The following is a 12,984-nucleotide window of genomic DNA, read 5'->3' as shown; positions in this document are numbered from 1 at the left end:
TCAACGAGCATTATTTGAATGACTCACAATGTACGCATTTGGATAGTCCTTCAACCAATCAGACCACAAGAGGTGTGATCAACAGGCAACGACCAATCGTCTTGTTCTGTCATCTTTTTAAATCCGACAACAGCACGCCAGGTGGATAAGCCAGTCTGTGATTGGTTCCCGCAAAAGTGTAACAGAGTGTGTAACTCAGTTTCCAGACTGAGTTGCCGGACGAAATTAAATCGCCGGCAGATCAGGCTGGGTTTACCAGGTTGGGTATACTTTTTTGAGCCTTCTATTCATCAATGATTCATAGTTTTCAGTCAAGGGACTGACTCAGAGACCTGGAGAGCAAAAAATCCATAGACCTGAATCACAGGCCTGTTAATTCTCCATCTCAAAAGAAGAAACACAAAAATATGTGAACAAAATGCAAGTTTTGGGCACTTGCTGCAGTATTTCAATCAATAAAAACAGTGGGGCATTCTAAAATGCTTAATGTGAAAAACACTTAAAGACCTTTAAACAGTGATATTAAAAGATCAAATTCAGTATACAGGGAGGGCAGAATTATTAGGCAAGTTGTATTTTTGAGGATTAATTTTATTATTGAACAACAACCATGTTCTCAATGAACACAAAAAACTCATTAATATCAAAGCTGAATATTTTTGTTAAATATAGTTTTTAGACACTTAGACCCAGACACTGTTCAGAGAGGTGTACTGTTTGCCCTCCTTGTAAATCGCACATTTGATGATGGACCACAGGTTCTCAATGGGGTTCAGATCAGGTGAACAAGGAGGCCATATCATTAGATTTTCTTCTTTTATACCCTTTCTTGCCAGCCACGCTGTGGAGTACTTGAACGCGTGTGATGGAGCATTGTCCTGCATGAAAATCATGTTTTTCTTGAAGGATGCAGACTTCTTCCTGTACCACTGCTTGAAGAAGGTGTCTTCCAGAAACTCGCAGTAGGACTGGGAGTTGAGCTTGACTCCATCCTCAACCCGAAAAGGCCCCACAAGCTCATCTTTGATGATACCAGCCCAAACCAGTACTCCACCTCCACCTTGCTGGCGTCTGAGTCGGACTGGAGCTCTCTGCCCTTTACCAATCCCGCCACGGGCCCATCCATCTGGCCCATCAAGACTCACTCTCATTTCATCAGTCCAAAAAACCTTAGAAAAATCAGTCTTGAGATATTTCTTGGCCCAGTCTTGACGTTTCAGGTTGTGTGTCTTGTTCAGTGGTGGTCGACTTTCTGCCTTTCTTACCTTGGCCATGTCTCTGAGTATTGCACACCTTGTGCTTTTGGGCACTCCAGTGATGTTGCAGCTCTGAAATATGGCCAAACTGGTGGCAAGTGGCATCTTGGCAGCTGCACGCTTGACTTTTCTCAGTTCACGGGCAGTTATTTTGCACCTTGGTTTTTCCACACGCTTCTTGCGACCCTGTTGACTATTTTGAATGAAACGCTTGATTGTTCGATGATCACGCTTCAGAAGCTTGGCTATTTTAAGACTGCTGCATCCCTCTGCAATATAGCTCACTATTTTTGACTTTTCTGAGCCTGTCAAGTCCTTCTTTTGACCCATTTTGCCAAAGGAAAGGAAGTTGCCTAATAATTATGCACACCTGATATAGGGTGGTGATGTCATTAGACCACACCCCTTCATTACAGAGATGCACATCAACTAATATGCTTAATTGGTAGTAGGCTTTCCAGCCTGTACAGCTTGGAGTAAGACAACATGCATAACGAGGATGATGTGGTCAAAATACTAATTTGCCTAATAATTCTGCACTCCCTGTATACCTTATTGATGGTATATACTGAATTCTATACAGGCAAGCGAATGAGCACAACACGCTAAATTCTCTTTTATGGAAAAGAGCTTAACGAGAAACTGGAGAGGAAAGCCTTGTGTGTGACATCACATGAGCAGAAAAGCAGCATATTAGAAAGATTTTTGAAGGAGTAATGTTGCTGAATATTCATCTTTACCATCACAGGAATAAATTATTTTAATATATTCAAATAGAAAACTATTATTTTATATAGAAACAATATTTCACAATTCTAAAGTTTTTGCTGTATTTTTGCTATTAAATGCAACCACGGTGAGCATAAAAGACGTATTTCAAACACATGCAACAATCTCAAATTGTTGATGGTAGAGTAGATGAGAAGACAACAGGGAGATGGCTCAAAGGAGAAGGAACTCCGAGACGTACCTGCCCAACACTCTCACAGGAGTAGGAAGAAGTGCGCTGCACCTTGTGCTCGGGTTCTGAGCAGTCACTGTCCAGCGAGTACGCATCTGGAGGAATGGCATAGTCACTCTCTGAACTGATGGAGGACATAGAAACACCTGCAGGACAAAATAATTGTCTTAAAAAGTCCAAGAGTTGATCCTGGGTCAGCCTTTAAATGCTACACACTTTAATTATTGGCAAATAAAACATTTGTGAAAGAAATACATCCAAATGTTAAAATAAAAATATTTTGAAGGTCATGAAGTTATTTGTTTTACAGATTCCCACACCTCTTTTGACGGCCCGAGGGCTGCCAGGGGTGCTGCCCTTTTTATCTGGCCCCAGTGTCGACGTATGCAAGCTGGCCAATGAGCTGCTGTCGTCTTCTGAACCAGAGTCATCATCTGGGAGAGGGACATTGCTGATCTGAGTTGCCTTCTAGGGGCAGAAGAACATTTTGAGAAGGATTAGAAAGACAAGTACATTTTACCTGTTATGAACAAAAAAAAACATTTTAGCATGACACCGGTAAGATAATAATTAGTTAAGTCTCATATTGATGTAATCTTACCCCTTTAAGTGTAGAATACACAGGCACACTGATGTTCTTGTAAATGAGGTGGGTGAAGGGGCCAGATGTTGAGTGCTGAGTTTGGGTGGATACTGGAGAAACAAACAAACGACACACGGTCTGCAAAGTTGTAAAAAAATTCATAAGGCCCGGGTGGGCAGGGCACTTCAATATAATGTCATAAGACACCAGTGAAACAGCCAAATGTGGTGTTTGTTTTTACATTTAAAAGGATAGTTTACCCAAAAATAAAAATGTGTTAATCATTCACTCTTTACCCTCAAGTTGTTCCAAACCTGTATAAATGTAATTGTTCTGCAGAACACAAAGGAAGATATTTTGAAGAATGTTTGAATCCAAATAAATGTGGGGCATCACTGACTTCCATTTTATGGGAGAAAAAAAAAATCTTCCTTTGTGTTCAGCAGAACAAAGAAATGAATACAGGTTTGGAACAACTTGCGGGTGAATAAATGATGACAATTTTCATTTTTGGGTGAACTATCCCTTTAGTCAAGCACCAAAAATTCTAAATATATAAACATACTAGAGCCCAACTCAAAATGGCCACATGTATTTCAGCTAAATGCATTTGTCTCTCTTATTCTGAGCACTTATTCTAATTCTTAGCACTCTAGATCTTTATTCATTCAATGACAATCTCTCTCCACCATAGTTGCTTCCACCAACTAGGCACAACCTATACATTATTAGAGTCTTTAGTTTTAAAAGGAGTATTTAAAAAACACAGTGCATTGATAATGGTTAGAAAAAAAATGTCTGGTCAGTGACCTGGCTTAGACAATCTGAAATCTGTGAAAACTGTGCATTTTGCGGTGTGATTGGTATACGATTTTCAACAGTATCAGCATAGAAGGGTTAAATGCAACTGTCACTCCTAAAACTTTACATTAAGTATGCGGCCTAAGACTGTCTCACTTCAGAATACAGCAGAGTTCCACTGACTTTTGTTGTAGAGTTTGAAATACTGCCTGAGGTAATTACACAGTGGTTTTAACCTTTCATCACAGCATATTGAAAAGCAGGGTTTCCATTCTCACCCTCTACTCACAGACCTGGAACTCCTCTAAAAGCCTCTTAGAAGCTTCAATGCACAGCGATCACACCTGCACAGGTGTGTTCCCCTTAGGTAAGAGGAAGTGGCATCAAACAAGTCCTTACCTCTAATTGACAGATCTAAGGACGTGTGTTCATATAGTGTTATAACAAATGCTGGTGACAGACCTACACTGAGTGATCAGTGATGATTGCTGATTGGTTGACTGACCTCTCCCAAGAGTCTTAGCTCCAAGACAGGCCTCTGAGACTCTCATTCCTGATTTAGCTACCGCATAGATCCGGCTCTCCTGAAAAACACACACAAATATTTATCATACCATAAAAACGTGCCCCAATATGTGTTGAGAGTGATGTGGGAGTGATGTGGGTGTCGTAATTTGGTTGCTAAAATATTTTGAGTGGTTTTCTAAGTGTTGTTTCGTGCGTTCCTAGGTGTTTGCTTTCTGGCCCAAAGTCAAAAGAGCCCCCAAAGCCCACCCAGAGCATCCTGGGTAGGGTTGCACCAACCGTTTAAAGTAACCTGCAATATCAGTTTAGTTAATACTATTTTGGGACTCTGTCTTACTTAGTGATATTTAATTTGATCGCACAATTAGTTCATTACTTCTATAATTTCATTAATCATGATATCTATTATAGTTACATTACCATTCAAAAGTTTGGGGTCAATAACATACAAAAAAGAAAAGAATAAAAGCAATTCAGCAAGGATGCATTAAACTGCTCAATAGACAATAAAGGCATTTATAATGTCACATAAGACTTCATTGTCATTTTCTGTGACATTATCTACAAAAATATTAACCGTTTCAACTGATAATAATAATAAATGTTTCACGAGCCCCAAATCATATCATATTATGATTTCTGAAGGATCATGTGACACTAAAGACTGGAGTAATGGTGCTGAAAATTTAGCTTTGCCATCACAGGAATACATTTTCAGTTTTTACTGGATTTATTTGATCAAATAAATGCATTTGTAAATAATAAAACGTTTAAAACCAGGAGCAATTAATACATTATTATCAAATATAATAGAAAAATGCATTTACTTTCAATTTATATATAACGTCAAGTTATATTTCAAAGTTTAATAACATTTAAAAAACTTGTATTTTTTCATCCTTTTTGTAGCAAGCTACAATTTAGCACTTATTTGTATTACAAATAGGCTAAGCTTGCAACATATTACATATCTGTCTAACAAGCTGTACAATTTGAGGTACAAGTCTTACCCAAGACGGGAATCGGTGCAGAGGTGGTGTAGGTGGTTTAAGAGCTTCTGGGTCCATCATCTCAAACTCTTTGGCCAACCCTTCGAATAAGCATTCATCAGTAGTCTGAGCTTCCATCTCTGACCCTTCCACCACACCCTCCATACTTTCTGGAGGCCCTTCATCAATGTCCGTCTCCTCTAGCCCATGAGTGGGAACTGTACCAGGGACCAGACTGTGGCAGGATGGAGAGGTGCAGTTTCCGATATCAATGTTGACATTGACCTGATGAAGGCGCTCTATGCCGGGTTGCGGCTGACTGTGGTGTTTCTTCACAAGTTGGATGCTGTCACGGGGGGTTAGAGGAGTGCGAACTTTGGGCAGGGTCATGCTGGTGCCCAAGGGTAAAGCCAGAGGGAAGGGGCATGACAGAGGGAGGCTTACTAATGGGGGTGAAAGGGACACAGGAGGAGGGCTTTTAGGAGTAGGGGTAGGCGTGTCGAAGCCACCCGGACCAGGAGTCTCATATGCTGAAGTGGATGAGGAGGAGGATGACGAAGAAGAGCGGAGGCGCTGGGAACGAAATTTGCTGTTGAGCTCGTCAGAAGAATGATCTCTGTCTAAGGCTCCTCCCACCCCTCTCTCACGTGCCGCTCCAAAAGAAGGCTCCGCCCCCTCTCCGGTCTCCTTTACCAAGGTTGTGGTGTCAACACCATCTTGACTTGAGTCTCCTTTGTCTTGTAATGTGGGAAGTAAGGACGCACTATGAAAAGCAGAATCGCAACCCTCCGTGATTTTCCTTTTGCTATCTGCAATTTGTAAAAGATATTAACACATATTTAGATAAAAATTAAAGATGGTACATCCAAAAAGTGTGGCATAGAAGTTAGGGGGATTGGGGGGTTTAGTTATGCACCAAAATTTAGGCAGCCGAAAATATTAGGCAAAAATATTAGGTTTTGGGCAAAATAGTTTTGGAAAGCCAAAATCATTGACGGAAACATGACATTTTATTAGTGCATAATAAGCTACAAGGAATAAACGTCAGCAGTCTTAATGCCTTTCATTGTGACAAAAAAAACCACAAAAACAATAATGCTAGAGTAGCAATACGTCAAGTTAAATTAAGGGTTTTTTCAGGCTTTTTTGATAAAAAATAATATTAATAATAATAATAATTTTGATTGAATTATTTTTAAGAATGCTTTTTTATAAAATCAGGATAACTAATGTTAACAAAAACACATCCAATGTCGACAGATAATTTATGGATACATTTTACACTAACACCGTGTCCTAACCGACTCATCTGGTTAAAAAAGTATATTTTTTATATTTTAAAGCAGAGTTTTTGTCCTAACCAGCCACAAGGACAATTCATGACAATTCTATTTTAGAAATGTTTTTTTATTTTTCTTCACTCCCATAGTATGTTTTTGTTTCAGCTGCAAAGTATGACAATGATAATCCCTGGTACTATTTTTCCTGGTGCTTTATTTAAATGTTAAAAGCACCTGATGTGAGAATTAATATCATTTTGCGTGCCCTTTATAGTCACACTGAAAGCGACAATAAATAATTCACCTCAGATCTTGTAAATAAATGACCGGGAATAAGAACATTCAGACTGTCAACTCAATGTGAACAAAGTGTATTCTATGCAAATAAAAAAATATTTACAGTGGCTCAATATGTATTTTTATTCATGTTAAAATTGTGTATTAGAGACTCTCTTTGACGCACTAGAGACGCTCTTCTGATTGGCTGTGAATTTGAGATTGATTTTATAAACCTGAGGAAAATGGAATTAGCCATTCTATTTCTGTTCAAATGACACTAGTAAGAGCTTCAAACCTTCTGAGGGTAGAAGATGAGTATGTACCTGTAGAATTGGCTGTGCGAGATCCTGTCAATCTCCAGCCCTCCTCCTGGGCAGGGGGTGTCCCGGGGCAGCTGGGAGGGTGGAGTGGGCTGGAGGGGACCAGGTGGGCATCCACTGCTGGAGACAAGGGCCTCTCGAGAAGAGCTGAAAGAAACACAGAGAGAGGTATACAAAACAAGCAAAAACAAATGGTATAAGGAAAGAAAACAGGAAAGGAATTATGTTTACTCTGAAGCTTGTCTTGCAGTATTAGGATCTGTTCAGCCTGCTTCAAGTTAGCTTTTTTCAACTGCTGGTTTTCTGTTTCCATCTACAAGACACAAAAAGCATTAATGATACCGTTTCAACAAATGTTTTTTTTTAACGACAGCACGTTTCAACTCACCTCTTGCAACTTAAACGTGACCCAGTCTTTGATTTTGGCGGCCTTCTCTTCAATAATCTTGGCCTCTTGGGCTCGAACCAAGTTCTGCAGATAAAGAGGTTAGTTGAGCAATGTTTCAGTCCTCATGTGAAAGTTTAATAGCCATCTCTTTCTCTTTGTGAGGTCTTTACCTGCTTCTCCAGCTGTCCTTCAAGTCTCTTTATGATAATTTCTTTCTCCTGCATTTGACTGCTCAATTCTTGATAACGCCTGAACAATGAGTTTTCCGATTCACTGGGCTGCATGTTTGCAGACTTCAGTTTCTCCTCCATAATATGGACCTACAATGATAATTTTGATCAAGTCCTTAAGAGAAAAGGGTACAGTAGTGGCCAAAAGTGATGTCTGAAGGGGATATTTGTTTTTTAATGGCCTAAGTTTTATTACAACCCAAAATATGATGAAATATTTTATATAATATATATTAAATAGAAGGGAAGAACAAAACACTAAAATTGTTGAAAGTATTAATCTGAAAAAAATGACTACAACATGTTTCCTTGTGCTATCACAAATAAAATAATGGACTCCTAGCATTATACATAATATGCTTACAAAATATTTAACAAATGTTTAATAATATTTGAATAAAGGGGGAAGATGTCAATTTTCCTAGGCTGGGCATCACTTTTATCCACAACTGTATTTATCATTATGCTATAAACAAAAACAAAAAAACAAAAACATGAAAAAAGAGTGCCATTTGTGCTCCCATGATTTATTACTTGTAGTTAATTATAAAACTGAAGTTGAACTGAAAGAACATTTGTTTTTATATAATTTTTTTGTATAAATATATATGAATATACATTTTCTGAAAGAATACAAAAAATGACTATTGACTCGATAATATTTGATGGCTTTTTTTGGCTTACATATCTTAAGGCTATATAAGGTTTTTATACCTTCAACTGTAACTTAAGTTGATAAAGAAAATTGTAGTTTTGTTTTTTTGTTTTTCATTTCCATGTGTTATCTATTAATCATGTGGCACAATGAATGAGATGAATATATATATATATATATATATATATATATATATATATATATATATATATATATATATATATATATATATATATATATATATATATATATATATATATATATATATATTCATCTCATTCATTATATATCTCATTCATTCATAATATACATACATACATACATATATACATACACACACAAACACACACACACACACACACACACACACACACAGTGTATGGGAAATAGGACACCATGTTCTGACTATGATTCTAATACAGCAAAGTGTTAAAAATAAGAAAACGGTGGTGCAACAGCAATACCTGTTTTTCAGCGTTCTCTGCCCGCTGGTCAGCCTCTATCACTCTCTGTTCCAACTCCTGCATCTATAGATAGAAACAAAGTCATGGATTGTTCAATTGAGGCTGGGATGAATGTGTGTTGGATAAACTATAAATGTTAGATAAACTATGAAAATAATCTAGCATATATCTGACTTTTGAGTGTCGCTACCTGTCATGCTTAAATGATTTTGATCATAATCCGACACTAAATACTAAGGGCATGTTGTACTGGTGCGGGTTTGTGCACACTTATGCCACAAACCACTACGGTTACCAACAAGACCACCATGATGGCCTGACAGCACAGGGAAAAGGTTAGGACACATCCTAGAAACTCATTTTGTGCATTCTGTTGACCAGACAAGTTTCCTGCATCAAGTAATGTTTCTACGCATGGATGTCTTGCTGTGCATCATAGCCAAAAACTGTGATTTATCACTTTTTGAGTGTAATTAGCAATTGCTTCTATTGTGTCTTTAGTGATTTTTGTTTTGTTTTGAAATGTTTCTGTTTGCTTTATTTTATTTGTATACCAACTCATGTGCAAAATATGTGAGTATTTTAAGATGTTTATCTTGGTCAGGACACAAGATGCTCAACAATCATACACTTCATTAGAAAGTTTTCATCATACATATTATTAAATAAAATATATGTGAAAAAAATATGAGTAAAAAAACAATGCATTACAGCTCTGTGTTTAAACAGCATAGTGGTATATATGGAAAGAGCAACGAATGGCTTACAGGAGAGGATGTGAGCAAATTTTTTATATGGAGATGCTTGGGCATGCATTATGCAAAATACTAACTGCAGGCACACACTTTTGGATTCAGCAACACTGAAATTATAGCATTTTTGTGCATTTGCTCCTGTTGTGAAGCTGGTGAAATTGTTTGTACAACAATATTTTCTGCTTACGAAATTATACAACTATTAACTTTCAACTAAAAATGACAGGTGAAGGGGAAAAAATGTGCATGGATTATATCTTCTTATGTAGATATCCTGCAAATAGATAAGCAAAGGCATGTAAGAAGTTAAAAACTCACACAAACAGAGTTCCTGGCCATGACATGCTTTGTGCTTATTGTTTCATGAGCTCACTGACCCAATAAAAAGGTGGACAAGTATACTAATGAATTCCCACTGTATGACAGAGCACTCCTTTTGTTCAAACTTCTTTGTTCTTTCCACCCTTTCTCGCTCCTCACCCCAAAAGTCCAGGGATTCCCAGGAGGCACCCGCTCCATGCGAGAATTCCCCAAGCGTTGAGGCCAGAAGAGCAGCCTGTGGGGTCATTGTGTGGAGGTGTGACTCTTCACCTCAGGGTCACCAAATGTACAGAAATGAATAGACGACACCGCGACAAATATGAACAAGGACATGCTTTCGCTGACACTTCATCAATCCACATTACTATGGGAATAGTGTCCACTCACCCAAGCTCAGCACTGACCTCAGGTTAGCCTTACCCACTCAGCAATGATTCACTGAGCATTAAAAGCTATTCAGCAACTATGTCGTAAAGTTTACTGGTGGAGAGTGGAGAGTGTTGAGCTACCGGGCCTCAATAGAGTTAATAGAAATAACTCAGTGACGTAAACTGATGCAATTCCAAGATTTTGTATTACAGACTTTACTCAGAAGATGTTTCATTTCACACAAATAAAAATTAGGCTTCGAGTTAAGTGTGTTCAAGTGATCAGATAAAATAAAAAAACACTTTTTTACAATGCTAAGTTTTACAATATATAAAGAAATATGTTATGCTCAAAGAGATTTGTAGAGTTAAAAACTTCTCTTATTTTCTCACCTCTTTTTTTCCGGAGGATTTGTCCTCTGGGAATTTGTAGAAATTATTAACGGATGGAATTATTTAATAATAAAAAAATGATGTAAACACCAAAAATAATGTAATTTAAGTTTAAAATTAAAAGTTTAATTTAACCAGAAACCAAAAGCAAAAAAATAATAATAATAAGTTTGGATAATTAAAAACTGGTAACAGGGTAATTGAACTCATTATGATGTTCTCATGTGATACATTTGTTGTAGTAAAGTTCTTTGGCTTTAACCGCCTCTCGATATTTCAGCTAAACGAATTTTACATATTGCTACTTACCAGTTCTTACTAGGCTTAGCCAAGTTCTGTGCACAATATAGACGCTGACAAGATAAAAAAAAAAAGATTTTGGTCAAATATTTTCAGCTGTCGGACGGGGCCAAGAGCCGCGGGAATGAAGCAAGGCTGGTGGTGCAAGTGTTAATGAGCGTCACCTGCGCGCCACACCAGTCTCATGTCCCAAGGAGGAGCTCTGGGGAGGCAACAGTTGAATACAAGAGGACCACGAACATGACTCGAGGGGTGAAAGAAATGGCTTAACATTGAGCCTAAGTTCAGTCACCGAAATGAGAATTCTTGCATTATTTTTTATCCGTGTACATTAATGTGCACTCATAATCTTTAAATCAAAATAACTTCCCCTCCCTTTTGCAAAGACATCTTTTCTGTCACTCTTAGAGAGCACGGCAATAGCAAACGAAAACTATCCAATCAATACCCTATGGAAATAAATCAAGTCCTGTCCTACATTTTTTGTGTGTGAAGATATATGCCACAATATGAAAGAAAAGATTATTGCAACTTCCGTTTCATGTCAATTTGCTAATGCTAAAGCACAAAATATCATCCTGATTAAGCAGAAGACTAGGGATGGACTGACGGTTGACTGCACGACAGACCACAGGTTAAACAGGTGGGGGCAGGGCAGCTGCTCAGGCGTCGCACAACCAGGTATGTGAAAAATTTAACAACTGTTCTCCTGCAGTTGCTATGGGTAAAAGCAAAGAAGGTTTCCTCCTTGGTTGAACTCCAGGACTTAACCAGTTGACTACACCCCCTTAGAATATGGAAGCAGAGAATGCAAGCTATGCATTAATGACTATGGAAAGCACCAGCATATCCATCTGCCATGATCAAGACTCTAAAACATCTTCCAATAATATTCTTTATAAATCAACATTTTTTAGCATTAAGGAACGTTTATTTGCTAAAATAAGTCCATCGTTGAAGAAACTTCAAAATATTGTCTTAGAAAATATTAGATATAGACAACCAAAATTTTGAAACAATCAACAGCTCACTAATTAATTTGAGAACTGTGCAAGAAGATAAACACTAATGAAGCAGGGATGGTGTTTTTAATGGAGAAAGATTGAATTTGAGAGAGTGAGAGATCGCAAGAAAGCATTATTGCTATTGCAGGCTAATCCTCCTGTCTGGCAGATCATTAGAAACAAGACAGTTCTACAGAAAGCATGAAGAACTAGGCCAAATCCCACATGAGGACCAACTTACTGAATCTTCCACATTTACTTTCTCATTTTAAATGCAAACACATGCAGCACTCACATAAAGAAAAGATGTTTTCTGTGTGAAGTCAAACACAATCAGAAATAAAGTACATCTTACAACTACTGTACATATGAGCATCTGTGCTCTGTTTATAAACTAAGTTTTGGCAAACAAAATTGTACATTACATGGGTATTCTTTTAACACAGAAAATGTGCATAAGTTATGCACAAAACACATACTGGGCCTCATTCATTAAACACAAGCAGGACTCATTTTTGAGCAAATCGTTCGTAAATTTTAGGATTCATGATTTTCGTATGAATCGTGTTTTCATAATGTTGTTGGTACAAAATCAATTTAAACCTGCTCCCCACATGTAGATGGCACATAAAACAGTGGTCACGATCACTTTTTACCCAGCCGTCCAATCACAGTGGAAGAGGGGCGGGGCATATACTTCAATGACCACTTTCCTACTCATACAATGGCTGAATAATAAGGGAGAAGTTATTATTGTTGGTTACTCTGTTTTTATGTTCAGTAATATTCTTAAAAATTAGATACTCTCAAGCGCCACCAGCTGGCTGTTTTTAGAAAAGCTTTAGGCATCTTTTCAGCTGGCTAAAACGCTTTGGTGGACACACATGGTGGCCTGCATTTATATAATATACTAGGAGCAATCCTGAGAAGGAAGGAAGTATGGAAGATTCCACAGCATTCCTGGTCACGTAATTTGCATAGTTGTGAGGCGAGGTATTATGCACATTGTGAATAAGAGTACATGTACATCCTATTTACAAATGATTGGAATTCAATCGATACACTGATTCACAACATTTAGAACTTTTCTTATGCAATCGGCCCATCACTAT

At 37.8% G+C, this 12,984-nt stretch overlaps 1 protein-coding gene across 1 annotated transcript in view; it reads right to left on the bottom strand.

Annotated features, from left to right (window-relative positions):
• The window catches only part of plekhh1 (pleckstrin homology domain containing, family H (with MyTH4 domain) member 1), a 56,394-nt gene that overhangs the window by 22,763 nt on the left and 20,647 nt on the right, over positions 1-12,984 (bottom strand). Inside the window, exons 3-12 of the mRNA XM_067455407.1 lie at positions 8,732-8,794; positions 7,553-7,702; positions 7,383-7,466; positions 7,226-7,307; positions 6,998-7,141; positions 5,137-5,924; positions 4,107-4,185; positions 2,819-2,910; positions 2,538-2,685; positions 2,227-2,363 (exon numbers count right to left, since the gene is read on the bottom strand). Of these exons, the coding sequence (XP_067311508.1) occupies positions 2,227-2,363; positions 2,538-2,685; positions 2,819-2,910; positions 4,107-4,185; positions 5,137-5,924; positions 6,998-7,141; positions 7,226-7,307; positions 7,383-7,466; positions 7,553-7,702; positions 8,732-8,794 (1,767 nt within the window). The remainder of the gene's footprint in view (positions 1-2,226; positions 2,364-2,537; positions 2,686-2,818; positions 2,911-4,106; positions 4,186-5,136; positions 5,925-6,997; positions 7,142-7,225; positions 7,308-7,382; positions 7,467-7,552; positions 7,703-8,731; positions 8,795-12,984) is intronic.

Source organism: Pseudorasbora parva, chromosome 10, assembly GCF_024679245.1.
Source record: "Pseudorasbora parva isolate DD20220531a chromosome 10, ASM2467924v1, whole genome shotgun sequence".
In the NCBI taxonomy this organism is placed as follows: Eukaryota; Metazoa; Chordata; class Actinopteri; order Cypriniformes; family Gobionidae; genus Pseudorasbora; species Pseudorasbora parva.
Note: the sequence above shows the minus strand (reverse complement) of the source record. Positions and strands in the feature narration are given on the sequence as shown.